Source organism: Lotus japonicus, chromosome 1, assembly GCF_012489685.1.
Source record: "Lotus japonicus ecotype B-129 chromosome 1, LjGifu_v1.2".
NCBI classification, from domain to species: Eukaryota; Viridiplantae; Streptophyta; class Magnoliopsida; order Fabales; family Fabaceae; genus Lotus; species Lotus japonicus.
In genome coordinates this window covers 103,017,634-103,032,075 of record NC_080041.1, presented here as the reverse complement: position 1 = coordinate 103,032,075, position 14,442 = coordinate 103,017,634, and the positions used below count along the sequence as shown (strand labels likewise).

The 14,442-nt window shown below is 38.6% G+C and overlaps 2 protein-coding genes across 2 annotated transcripts; both read right to left on the bottom strand.

Moving 5' to 3' along the window:
* Positions 1-9,851: 9,851 nt before the first annotated feature.
* Positions 9,852-10,322, bottom strand: LOC130715918 (uncharacterized). The gene has a single exon (XM_057566077.1). It carries the CDS (start codon positions 10,320-10,322, stop codon positions 9,852-9,854), a length of 471 nt encoding a protein of 156 aa, XP_057422060.1.
* Positions 10,323-11,679: 1,357 nt separating this feature from the next.
* On the bottom strand, positions 11,680-13,641 carry LOC130732357 (expansin-A23-like). Its single transcript, XM_057584422.1, has 2 exons — positions 13,490-13,641; positions 11,680-12,592 (listed from the first exon to the last, which is right to left on the bottom strand). Exons 1-2 carry the CDS (start codon positions 13,632-13,634, stop codon positions 11,952-11,954), a joined length of 786 nt encoding a protein of 261 aa, XP_057440405.1. The 5' UTR covers positions 13,635-13,641; the 3' UTR covers positions 11,680-11,951.
* Positions 13,642-14,442: the final 801 nt, after the last annotated feature.

Here is a 14,442-nt window from a genome sequence, read left to right as displayed (position 1 = left end):
TTGGAGAAGTCCGTGATAATACTTGGAGAAGTCCTGTCTAATACTTGTATTGGAGAAGTCCTTGATACTTGCTAGTGAAAATCTTGGTGTGGCCAAGTACTGGACGTAGCCCAATCGTTTAGGGTGAACCAGTATAAATTCCTGTGTGCTGATCGTTCTGCTTCATTTACTACTTCCGCTGCACTAAAACAGTTTTTGGAAAAGTCACCAGAACAATTTTCTTAAGAACTTATCTTCTTTTCATGAACTAAAGTTTTAACAAGTAATTTTTAAGAACACAATTCAAACCCCCCCTTTCTTGTGTTACTTATTTACATATCAATTGGCATCAGAGCTTAGGCTCTAGAACTAACATCTTAACAGGTGTAGAGTAAAGATCCATGGCAGAAGATCAAGCTATCGCTACGGGCTCATCCACCAACAAGCCTCCTTTCTTTGATGGAACCGAATATCCCTACTGGAAGACGCACATGCAACTTTTCATAGAATCCTCAAGCTACAAGTTGTGGGATATCATTGAAAATGGCAACATCGTCTATAAAGATGACGCTGGTGAACCCATCAAGAAAGATCAGCTGACAGAAGCTCAACGCAAAGACTATCAACTCAATTCAAAGGCAAAACTATTTCTCTTATGTGCCTTAAGCAAAGCTCAGTTGGACAAAGTTGATGGACTCGCAACTGCCAAAGAAGTATGGGAAGCTCTAGGGCTTGCCTATGAAGGTACAGTAAATGTACGTCAAGCCAAAGTAAGTTTACTAGTGGCTGAATATGAAACCTTCAAAATGAAGGATAATGAAACCATTGATGAAATGTTCGCAAGATTTCAAACCATTATCAATGGTCTTCGAAATCTCGATCGCACATACGCACACATTGATCAAATCACAAAAATACTGAGGTGCCTTCCTAAAAGATGGAGACCCAAAGTTACTGCTATCCAAGAAGCAAGAGATCTTAGCACACTAAAACTTGAAGATCTCCTGGGATCTCTGAAGGTTCATGAGATTTAACTTTCTCAAGATGAAAGCCTAAAGAAGCAGAAAAGCATCGCCTTCAAAGCTAACATCTCCAAAAACAGTCAGACGAAAGAAATGTCTGATGAAGAAGATTCCTCAGAAGAACTGTCCGATGATGAGCAAGCACTGTTCAACAGAAAGTTCAAAAAGATGTGGATCAAACAACAAAGAGGAAAAGGCCTGAAGAAGGACAACAAAAGAGAATCAAGTCAGAAAAAGAAATCCTTTCCACACAAAGGTGAAAGCACCTCAACTGCAGACAAAAGCAACATTACATGTTTCGAATGCAAAAAGCCAGGTCACATCAAACCAGACTGTCCTAGACTAGCTAAAAAGCCTGTCAGGAAACCATTCTACAAGAAGAAGAAAGCTCTAGTAACTGGCTGGGATGATTCTGAGAACAACTCTGAAGATGACGAGGAAGAAGAAGATGAAGAATCTCTATTCGCTCTCATGGCTTCAGTAGATGGATCAGATGATGATGAAGATGATGAGGTAAGATCTGAAAACCTTGAAGAAGAGTTTAATGAACTGCTTGAACATTCTTACACTTTATCTGAAAAATACAAGAACCTGAAGAAACAGTTTTCCAAGTTGCAAAAAGAACATGAGAAAGTTTTAAAAGAAAAAGATTCCATTATTCTTGAAAATGAGTTTTTAAAGAAACAAGACTCCACAATGGAAGTATCTGCTTTAAAGAAAAGAATCAAAGTTTTGATTGATGATTTATCTACCTTCACAATAGGGCATGACAACTTAGTTAAACTATGTGGAAACAGTAGAGACTTATATGATAAAAGTGGTCTGGGTTTTGACAGCAGTGAACCGTCTAATGAAACTATGTCTGATATATCGTTTACTTCTTCTATTGATAGTGAATCTAAATTTGTTGTGAACTGTTCAATAGATAGGGAAGGAAAGAAAATCTTCTATGAGAAGAAGATTCCTCCCAAGCGTGCAACTAACCCTATAGGACCCAAGAAAATCTGGGTACCTAAGAAATCAATAATTCCTGTTGCAGATTTACTTAACAGAACGAAGGAAACGCCAACAATGGTACCTGGACAGTGGATGCTCGCGTCATATGACGGGAGAAAAGTCTATGTTCCCCAAGATTCGAGTTAGATCTGATGGTGGATGTGTAACCTTTGGTGGAAATCAAAAAGGATTCATTGTTGGAGAAGGTACTGTTGGTAAGGAACCTGTTCCAGTAATTAATAATGTCTTATTAGTTGAAGGGTTAAAACATAATCTACTTAGCATAAGTCAATTATGTGATAGTGGATTCACTGTTTCCTTTAATAAAGTGAAGTGTAGTGTTACTGATTCCGATGACAAAATCATCTTTGAAGCTCAGAGACAAGGGAATCTATATACGACGAACTTGGAAAACCTAGCAAATCAAAATGTAACTTGTCTAGTATCATCAGAGGATAATACATGGCTTTGGCATAGGAAGCTAGGGCATGCATCCTTAAGGACCATTACTAAAATCATAAGTAATGACTTAGTACGTGGTTTGCCAAAACTATCTATTAAATCTGATGCTACATGTTCTGCATGTACTCAAAGCAAATAGCATCGTACCTCCTGTCGTGCTAAAAACTTTGTCAGTACTAGCAAACCTCTGGACCTCTTACATATGGATTTGTTTGGTCCCACTAGGGTAGCTAGGGTTTCTGGAAAAAGATTTTGTTTTGTCATTATCGATGACTACACAAGATTCTGTTGGGTCTACTTCCTAAGAAGCAAGGATGAAACATTCCAAGCATTCAAGATCTTCAGTAAAAGAGTTCAAAATGAAAAGGGCTACTGCATCACAGCCATTCGCAGTGACAGAGGAGGAGAGTTTGTGAATGAAGATTTTGAAAAATTCTGTGCACAAGAAGGTATCAGCCATCAGTTCTCAGCTCCAAGGACACCACAGCAAAACGGTGTAGCTGAACGGAAGAACAGATCACTTCAAGAAATGGCAAGGACAATGCTCAGTGAAACTTCCCTACCAAAGTATTTCTGGGCTGAAGCTATTGAAACTGCATGCTACATTCAGAATAGAATATCTATGCGACCCATGTTGAAAAAGACTCCATATGAACTATGGAAAGATAGAAAGCCAACTGTATCGTACTTTCATCCATTTGGATGCAAGTGTTACATTCTCAACACCAAGGACAACATCGGAAAATTTGACAATAAGTCTGATCAAGGAATTCTCCTTGGATATTCTTCTCACTCCAAAGCCTATAGAGTTTACAACTCAAGAACAAAAGTTGTTGAAGAATCTATCAATGTCAAGTTCGATGATAGTTCAATCAAGGCCGTTGACCGTTTAGAAAGAGATTTTCTCAATCTAGACCTATCAGATCATGATGAAGCAGATGACGACACAACAAGAGCTCAACCATCAGAATCAGTTCATGAAGATCAATCTCCGTCACCTCTTGGTACTATTCCTGAACAGTCTGACCAAGTCATGACTTCAAGCGGAATCTCACTTCCAAAGGAGTGGAAGTACAGAAGTGATCATCCACCAGAGCAAATCATTGGAAGTGTATCAGAAAGAGTAAAGACCAGATCAGCATTCAGAGAAGAATCAAACAGCGCATTCATCTCAGAGATTGAACCAAAGAACATTGAAGAGGCTCTACAAGATGAAGGATGGATTCTGGCTATGCAAGAAGAACTAAATCAATTTGAAAGAAGTCAAGTATGGACCCTAGTTCCAAGACCAACTGGAAAATCTATCATTGGTACTAAATGGGTCTTCAGAAACAAGATGGATGAAAACGGGAAAGTCACTAGAAACAAAGCGAGACTAGTAGCACAAGGTTACAACCAACAAGAAGGAATTGACTACACTGAAACGTTCGCACCAGTTGCAAGAATTGAAGCAATAAGGATACTCCTAGCTTTTGCATGTCAACATTCCATCAAGCTATATCAAATGGATGTCAAAAGCGCCTTTCTAAACGGAGTAATTGAAGAGGAAGTCTATGTGAAGCAACCTCCAGGCTTTGAAGAACCATCCACTCCAGACTACGTGTACAGGTTGAAGAAAGCTCTGTACGGTTTAAAACAAGCCCCAAGGGCTTGGTATGATCGTCTAAGCAACTTTCTCATGATGAATGGTTTTTCAAGAGGAAAGATTGACAACACCCTCTTCAGGAAGCAATTGAAGGACGACTACATCCTTGTACAACTGTATGTTGATGATATCATCTTCGGTGCAACTAGCGATAAACTGTGTAAAGAATTTTCTACTCTCATGCAAAGTGAATTTGAAATGAGTATGATGGGAGAACTGAAATTCTTTCTGGGACTTCAAATCAAGCAAGAGAAAGACAAGATCTTCATACATCAGTCCAAGTACATAAAGGATATGCTCAAGAAATACAACATGCACAAGTCAAATGAGATGAGTACTCCTATGTATCCCAACACTGTTCTGGACAAAAGTGATGAAAGCTCACCAGTTGACCCAACATCGTACAGAGGGATGATTGGTTCACTTCTTTATTTAACGTCCAGCAGACCAGACATAATGTTTAGTGTTTGTCTATGTGCAAGGTTTCAGGTAAACCCACAGCAATCTCATCTTAGTGCTGTTAAGCGAATCTTTAGATATTTAATTGGTACTGCTAATCTTGGTCTATTATATGAGAAAGGTGAAGATTTCAGGTTGAAAGGATTTTGTGATGCGGATTATGCTGGTGATCGAGTTGAACGGAAAAGCACTAGTGGAGGATGTCACTTTCTGGGAAACTGTTTAGTATCCTGGACAAGTAAACGTCAAAGCACTATTTCCTTATCCACTGCTGAAGCTGAATATGTGGCAGCAAGCTCTTGTTGTACACAACTCCTATGGATAAAGCATCAACTTGAGGATTACAACATTCATGAAAACAAGATACCTCTTTTATGTGATAACACAAGTGCTATCAATATTGCCAAGAACCCAGTTCAGCATTCAAGAACAAAGCACATTGAGATCAAACATCATTTCATTAGAGACCTTGTGGCAAAGGGAAACATTGATATATCTCATATACACACAGAAGATCAACTTGCTGACATACTCACGAAACCTCTTTTAGAAGGCAGATTCTCAGATCTAAGAACAAGGATAAATATGCACTATGCTCAATAAAAGGTATGGAAACAAAGGCTTCTATTTTGCAGGTTTCGTTCTTCGAAGAACATCCGCACTATTCTGTCTCCTCACTGTTCAACCAGTAGATCAAATCGTTCAACAACTCTCTGTTCAATGAAGTTGCTCTCAGGAAATCTATATCGTTTGGTTAACAGCTGGCAAAGACATTGTTTAGTTCAAGCATCATTACTCCTGCACGTGGTACAACAGTGAACTTTGAAAGGTCTCATCACATTAAATGCGAAGCAGTTATCTCTCTTACTTTTAACGCGCGTGGTCTCAACTGCTCAATTGTTTAATAGTTTCTCTCTCATGAAAAGAAAACCGCCATCTGCACACCACCCAAAACTGCCATTCCTTATTCCAAATCAAATATATCCAAAAGATTTCCTTCTCTCTCTTTCACCTCACTTCATTTGACACTTACTCTCTCTCTCTTCCAAGTAAAGAAACCCTAAGCCTCCTCTGAAACTTCCTCTCATTCCCAAATGGCCGGAGTTCTTGCTACCTCTTCCAAAGCCCCTTCCAAATCTAAGGCTCCAAGAAAGGTGGTAAAACACCTTACTCTGCTGAAGAAATGGAGATCATCCAGAGGAGATCAGAGAGGATCAACCGCCAACGCTCTGTTCAACTCAAGGAGGTTGGAGCCGTGAAAACTGAGAAACTGGGTGACAACTCTCTTGTGTCCCCAAGGTACTTTGATCTGAAGGTGTTTGCCTTCGTGAAGATGGCTGGGCTTGCAGACTTACTTCATCAGGACTGGGAGACGGTGTACACCATGGCTCAGCGCGAAGTGTATGTGCCTTTGGTAAAGGAATTTTATGACTGTGCCGTTGTGATAAATCACAGACAAGTCATTAAGTCCAAAGTAAATGACAAGATCATCTCAGTGACTCTCAACGACATGGCTGAAGCACTGAATGTGAAGTTGGAAGTTGGTGAAAAATATTCCCCAAATTGGTTTGCAAAAGTTGATGACTGGAAGTGCATTTGGAAGAACCAAGAGGAACCACTGACTGTGGAAGTGGGCAATCTCATTGATGATGTAAAGTTCAACAATGCTGTGATTAGCAAGGTTGTCTTACCAAAGGATGGTGCAAGAAATTATGTAAATGCGCATGCAAGGTACGCATTGTACAAGATCTTGAAAAGAGTGAAAATTAACCCTGCACACTTGATGTGGAACTACTTGATCAACTATCTGGAGAAAAGCCAAGGATACCTTCCTTTTGGCTCGCTGCTGACCGTCATTTTCGAAAAGAAAGGTATTATCAAAGAGTTTCTGGAATCAGAGGATCGCTTGAATGAAGATGTGATCTTTCCTTCACCGATCAGGCTGGGAGATGTGAGCAAAATGAACATTCCCTTTGATGCCTCTGAAGTTCCTGAAGAATTCTTGCCCAGAACAAGGAAAACCACCAAAGGAAAAGAAAAGGTATCTGCTGAACAGACTGTCCAGACAAGGAAGAAAAATCTGACAGAACTGTCCGATGTGTCAAAGAAGGAACCGTCCAAGAGAACTGTTCCTGCATCTCTCCGCATCGCACCGTTCCCTGAGGACGAGGAAGAACAGTCTGTTCGAATCAAGATTGTGAAGAATGGTGAACCATTGCAGTCTCAATCCAACCCCATCGCTTCAAGAACCAGATCAGGAAAAGGTTCTCCGCCTGTCAAGAAGGCTGAACCCAAAAAGCTAAAGAGATTGAGGAAGCAATTTGAAGAACCTCAAGTTACTGTTGAACCACAACCTGCATATCAGAAAAGAAAGATTCTCTCTGCTGAACCTGAGGAGCCCTTCTTTGATGAGGACATTGTCCTTCACACAAGGTTAGCAAACTCTCTCTTACCTTATCAAGAAATTCCTTCTGAAATGTCCAACAAAGAATTTCTGGATTCACTGTTTGTTGACAATACTCAAACACCACACTCCTCTCCAACACATTCACAACACCACACTGAACCACTGCCAAAACTCCCACCAAACACAAACCTCAATGAACCCTTGACTGAAACAACAAATGAACCACTCACATCTCAACCAAACTCTACCATGAACACTGCTTTCATCACTGACCAAACTGTCGTTGCACAAGAGAATGCCTCTGCATTCCAACTTGCTCAATCTTTGCCTAAGTCATTGATTGCTGATGAGCATATGACTTCTACTCTCAAACCGTTCACGGAAGCAAGCACTAAGAAGGCAAGCAGATCCGGTACTGTTCTCTATTTTTCTCAAGCAAGAAAGAGGCGCCTTCAGACGCAAGTGTCCTCTGCTATCCAACGCAGACGCACCTTGAGGACTACCAAGGGATCGTTCAAAAGCTACCTGAACCTTCTGGCAAGAAAGATTGACAAGTCTTCAAGTAATCAGCTCACCGCCACATGAAAACGACAAGAGGGTGACAACTACTTGTTCCAACTTCACGCTTGCAAAGTTCCTGATCCAGAGTTCTGGAAATTGAGTGTCTCTGAGGGATATGTTGGTACTCTGCCATATTCTCTCATGAATCGGACCTCCGCGCTCTCACTGAAATTTGGAACTTGGGTGTTTGTACTCCTACCCACTCACATTCCTGAAGTTGTTTCTCATTCTAAGAAAGCCAACGCTGACAAAGGAAAGGAGAAGATGCTTGAAGAAGCAGAAGATACAGAGTCACAACTGAACAGTTCTGCTGATGGAAAAGAAGAAGATGAATCTTAGGGACTTCAAGCTGATTTCAAGACTGAAGGTGGAAGCTCAAGTGCTCAAGTCTTGGCGACTCAATTTGTCACCAGAGAAGACTTTGAAGACCACCGTGACCACATCAACCAGCAGTTCATGACTCTTGCCCAGAAAATCGATCAGCTGCTGACACGCTTTGGCTAATGGCCAACTCTCTATCCTGAACAATTCGCATTTACTTTTATGTTTTCAGACAATTGTTCACTGATTATGCATATTTTATCGTTCCATCATGCTTATCGTTTTATAACTAACGTTTGCCATGTTTACTATGCATATTATACCTCTCTACTACATTCTTTTCCCTTTCTTTTTAATAATGCCAAAGGGGGAGAAAATAGGAATTAGGAATTATAGAAAAGTTAAGATCAAGTTCAAGGTTGTTTCCTTAACCTAACACCAAAGTTTTATACAACTCAGGGGGAGTAATATGTTTTGAATAAGTTGTTTTTAACATTTATCTTACCCAATTTAGGGGGAGCATAAATTCTTTTTACTCTTGATCATTATCCTTTTCAATAAAAATTGTCATTATCAAAAAGGGGGAGATTGTTAAGTTCAAACGTGTTACAACGTGTTTCAATCTTATTTTGATCCTAACAATTTTTATAAATACTTTTCTCTACTAAAATCTAATTCCAGATGTTAATGACATTTTTCAGGAAATATATATTATAAGGTCGCATGCTTCAACAAATATGTCTAAGCCTTATAAGGAAAAAGAAGTCTACGCAAGATATGACCGCATCGTCCAGTAAACAAGGAAGACACTTATTCTGTATCGTTTCATGCCACGTCATACCTCAGAATTTCAGAAGATGCCTTTGAGCGGGAAAGTCAAAATTGTATCTCAACTATTTGCCCCATGCTTTAGTCAGAAGGAAACTAATCTGGTCACGTGCAAACTGATTTACTTTTGAAGAGAGAAGTCTCGATGACCAATGAAGAGGAAAAAGGACAACACGTCAACATCACTTTTCCAAAATGTCTCTCTTCTGCAAAGTAGCCCAAAGCTATCACCACCTACTAGCTGACAAAGTACACCTTTTTGGCTAAAGGATAGCTTTGAACAGCAGCATGCATTTAATGAAGCTACCAACCGGAGATTTGAATCAATGGTTAGATGACACTCACAACGGCTACAAACAACGGCCAGATTTTGTGTCTCAACGGCTACACAACTAGCAAGATCATATATAAAGGACATATCTGAAGATTGAAGAAGAAGAAGAGAAAAATTTATTGCAAGAAAAGAAAGAACTCAGAGCAGTTAATCAAAACATTCTTCAAAGCATTAAAAGCTCACAGCAGATTTCCTAAGAGTCAAATCCGATCTCATACCTCTGCTAAATCAAGAGAGAATACCAAACCTTAAAAGAGTCAAACCTCTTCTCTTACTTCTCTCTTAGATTCTGAACTCCTGTGTGTTCCAACGTCCTTTCAGAACCCAAAACACCTGAGAGTTCCAGTGCCATAAATTGTCTACACCAACTCTTTTGAGAAGAGATTTCTTGTAGAGCCAAACAATCTTGTTGATTGTGGGAGGAGTCATGTACAATACTTTGAGAAGTCCGTGATAATACTAGGAGGAGTCCTGTACAATACTTGGAGAAGTCCGTGATAATACTAGGAGGAGTCCTGTACAATACTTGGAGAAGTCCGTGATAATACTTGGAGAAGTCCTGTCTAATACTTGTATTGGAGAAGTCCTTGATACTTGCTAGTGAAAATCTTGGTGGTGGCCAAGTACTGGACGTAGCCCAATCGTTTAGGGTGAACCAGTATAAATTCCTGTGTGCTGATCGTTCTGCTTCATTTACTTACTTCCGCTGCACTAAACAGTTTTTGAAAAGTCACCAGAACAATTTTCTTAAGAACTTATCTTCTTTTCATGAACTAAAGTTTTAACAAGTAATTTTTAAGAACACAATTCAAACCCCCCCTTTCTTGTGTTACTTATTTACATATCAGAAGCTAGTTTATGTGCTACTCTATTTCCTTCCCTCTTAGTGTGAATAATACTGAATGAAATAAACTTAACAGCAAGGTCCCTACAATCTTGAATAATAGGTTCTAAGTTAGCCACACACTTTCTACCTACCAAACATGAAATAACTTCTGTTGAGTCTAGTTCCACAATCACAGCATCCATTTCCATGCGCAACGCTTCAGCCAGTGCCCACCGTAGTCCCATCGCTTCTGCGAGTAACGGACTCAACCGGTATGGGGAGAAGCTAACTGATGCAAATAAGCACTCCCCCTCATGGTCACGAACCACCAGGCCATATCCTTGCCCGTTTGCCCTTGTCCACCCTGCATCAACATTCATCTTAAGAGACCTTGGTTCTGGTCTTTTCCATTTAATCACCTCATGTGCTCCATCATCAACCTGTCCTCCATCGCTCAAATCTTGTTTCTCCTGCACCGCCATCCAATCGTGCAGCACCCCATAGCCATATCAACTGTAGCCTCTAGACTTGACCTCACATCCTTAAAGACCACATCATTTCGTTGCTTCCATATTGCCCACAACATCATAACAACTTGCTGTAAAAGAGCTGGCTCACCATTGGAAAGTAAACTACTCTAATGAAAAATATATAAATGAAAATTTGAAATTACAGACTTAATTTTGATCAAATGTCATTCTCAACTAAATAAATATATCTAAAAATTTAGGCTTAAATACTCTAGGGGTCCCTGAAATTGTACCCCGTATCAAAATAAGTCCCTGAAAAAAAAATTCCGATTCCGGATCCCTGGAATTGTTTTTTTAATCAGAATAAGTCCCTACACATGTTTTTAGCCTATCTGGCAGATTTTTTGCTGACTCAACATTTACACGTGGCTTTTTCATTTATTTTAAATACACATGGAATAAAAAAAAATTAAATTTAAATCTAATTAAGCTATCTACCTAAATCTAATTAACCTAATTCCCAGAATCCCCAGAAATTAATCATGTTCATCACCTCCTCTTATGAACTTCATCTTCTTCATGAATTCTGAAAAAATCCCAGAAATCATTAATTCTCAAACAAAGTCAATCTTTTCACACACAATCCTAGGACCAAACATATGCAAGCACAAGTATAGTTGAATTGAGAATGAAAAACCAGAAGACAAACAAACTAGCGTTGGGTTCTCTGATTCTCTCTCCACTCTTCATCTCCATCTCCATCTCCAGATGCCCATCACCCCCACCACTCTCTTCTCAAACCCCTCTCTTTTCTAGTTTTCATCTTCCACCGCACCTCCCACTACAAACACAACACAACTTCTTCCTCCTCCTTCATCTTCTTCTTTCCCACTTCCCCAATTTCTGAAACCCTAAATCTTCAACATGAACGAAATCTGAAATCGAATCAATTCCTATCAGATCTGTTGAGGCAAAACAGAGATTTGTTTGGATGGTTGAGATTTGGCTTTGAATTGGGAGACTGAGAGAGAACGAGGGAGAGCAAGAGAGAGCGGCAACCAACTTTCAGCCATTGAGAGCGAGAGAGAATCTATGAGTGTCGTCGCTCCTTGCTGTTACAGCCTTAGCCACGCGACCAATCGCACCGCCGCTGCTTGTCTTTGTTCACTCTCTCTCGATCTCATACTGTGTGTCTCACGCAATCTCTGTTTCATTCTTCTCTCTCGATCTCACATTCTGTGTTTCTCTTGGCAGAGATGCTCTTTTATGGCAGTTTCGTGGTGAGGTTGTTGCTCTGTGCAGGTGGCCAGAGTATTTTTGTGTGAAAAGATTGATTTTAGGGATTTTGGTTTGGTTTGGGAATTTTGGTTAGTGGTTTTAATTTAGGGATTTTGGGAATTAGGTTTAATTAGATTTAGGTAGATAGGTTAATTAGATTTAAATTTAATTAATTTTTTTTATTTTTATTCCATGTGTATTTAAAATAAATGAAAAAGCCATGTGTAAATGTTGAGTCAGCAAAAAATCTGCCAGATAGGCTAAAAACATGTGTAGGGACTTATTCTGATTAAAAAAACAATTCCAGGGATCCGGAATCGGAAAAAAAAATTTCAGGGACTTATTTTGATACGGGGTACAATTTCAGGGACCCCTAGAGTATTTAAGCCAAAAATTTATGTTGGACTGATAGGTCTGTCCAAATTGCCATTGGGGAGGGGCAACATTAACAAAGTCTAAGGTTTTACCATCACTGGTAGTCACCCTAAATGACAAGGCTTGTCCTACCAATTTAGTTCCTACATCCCAATTTTGTCCCCAATTGTGTGCCATTTGAAGCCATCCAGTGTTGGAACCTTTGACACTCATGCTAGAAACATCACCAGCATTTGCAACATTGTACACCAAAACCATGAAAAAGTAAGGGTTCCCTTTAATCTCAAACTTGACACCCCCAACTTTAATGCATGGAACACGACGATATTGAACAGGGATAACTCCAGCTTTGTATAATGCAATTGTGGTGAACATTTTCATGGTGAAGTCAAAGTGCTTTTGTGGTGGGTTGCACCAAATGTCAACGGTCTTGCTGTAATTTGGAGGACAAAAATTTGTTGCTGTAATTTTGATTGTGCCTACACCCTTTATGCAATTAGGGGAATTGACACACTTAATCTCAAAACACGCACCGCAAGTGAGTCCATGGTTAAATAGTGCTGTGCTTAGGGCTGCAGTATTAAGCCCATATCCTTCTTTGAAGAGATCACCATAACCACAAGCACCCTCTGCATGTCAACCAGATAAAAACAATGAAATAACTATGTATGTAAAATATGAAGATACACCTTTGATACTTGTTTGTGTCAAGTGAAAAAAATTAAATAATGAATTATTTTTTACAAGAGAAAATCTAAAATAAAAAATAATTAAGTGATTTTAAAGTTGAATAAAAAATTATTTTATTTAGAACTTTTTTGAAAAGCAGAAATTGATTTTTTTTTTACATTGGGACGATAAATTGCATCCTCCAGGGATTGATCTTGGACCTTACTCATCTCAACCCATATGTCCCATATCGATTACCACTTGAACTATCATTCAGGGACAAATTGATTTAGTTTGTTTTCAAATATAAAATTACCTTTCACTTTAGAAATCCACAATAAATATTTTATTATTTAAAAAACTACTATGAATAGCTTAAAAAATTAAAAAAATATATTTTTATCAAAAGTATACATAAATAGTTCTAAAAATACATAAGTAGTTACTTTTATGAAAATAAAAGATTATTTTTAGAAATAAACAAAGATAAACGCTGCGTGACTAATCATCAAAATAACTCGTACTTTCTCCGTTTCATAATAACTGTTCATTTAGAGAAAAAAAAAATTATTTCACAATAACTGTCCACTTAGAATTTCAATGGAGTATTAATTGAAGTTTTTACATATAATACCCCTATGAGAAGAATAAATGAGGAGAAATAAAAGTACATTGTACAGGGTAAAATAGAGAAACAAATGATATGTTTTAAGAAATTAGCAAAATTAATTACATTTCTTAATATATGTGCATCTTCTCTAAGTGGACACTTATATTGAAACAGAAGGAATACTTGATTAGAATGCATAATCATGATATTTAAGAGAAAGAAATCAAAGGGAAAGTTGTATACTTACGCATGGTTCCTTTACCACCCATGTCCCCATAAAAGGTTGCACGAGCATCATACCAATTTGGGTCAATACCATTACCAGCTGACACGGTTTGAACAAAAAGAACCACGATAATGGCCAGAGGAACCAAATAGGAAGACATGGCCATGACTGACAATTTAAGACTCAGGAGAGGGTGGGTTGCAGATTGAACGTGGTAACTAGTAGTATTTATAGGCGAGATTGGAGGTTAATCTTGATGAATATGGTTTTTCAATCAATGCATCATATTAATTTCCTTAAATTCTTTACCATTACTTAAATATACTAGTAACACCATAAAATACCTTTTAAAATTTTACTATATTTCTTACTGGCCCAAAAATTAATAAGCATATTGATTACGTTCATTTATCATTACTTCATTTTTCTAATCAATTTATATTATATATATGTAATTAAATTTATTATATATATATATATAAAAAAGTCAATAATCCGCTACATTAATTATTTTTCAATTGGATTAACATTAACAAAATAAAATTAAAATACTTTTACACTTTTTTTTTGTTTACATGGTGGGGTTAGGCCCCGAAAGAGAAACTAAGCACTAGGTTGAGCATGCCCAAAAGACAAACTGCTTTGGACTTCCAATTGAATCAAACGATGACACTCGCCAAAGGGAGGAGTGAAGTTGTGAACTCCGAACAAGAAAGACAAGGCTACAATAGCTAACCAATCAACAATCGTGTTGCATTCTCTATGCGCAAAACCAAACATAATACCTCCGTGGAAGGTCAGACTGCGAGCAATCTGCCCGAAAAGATCAGTACACGGATGACCCGGGACCAGGTGCGAGGTGACCAAACGAACCGCTTCTAAAGAGTGCACACTTAGCTTGTTAAGATGCCATACAACTCCGTCAGCAATGGAGCCCAGATTATTACAAAACCTCAGCAACCAACCCCATTGTT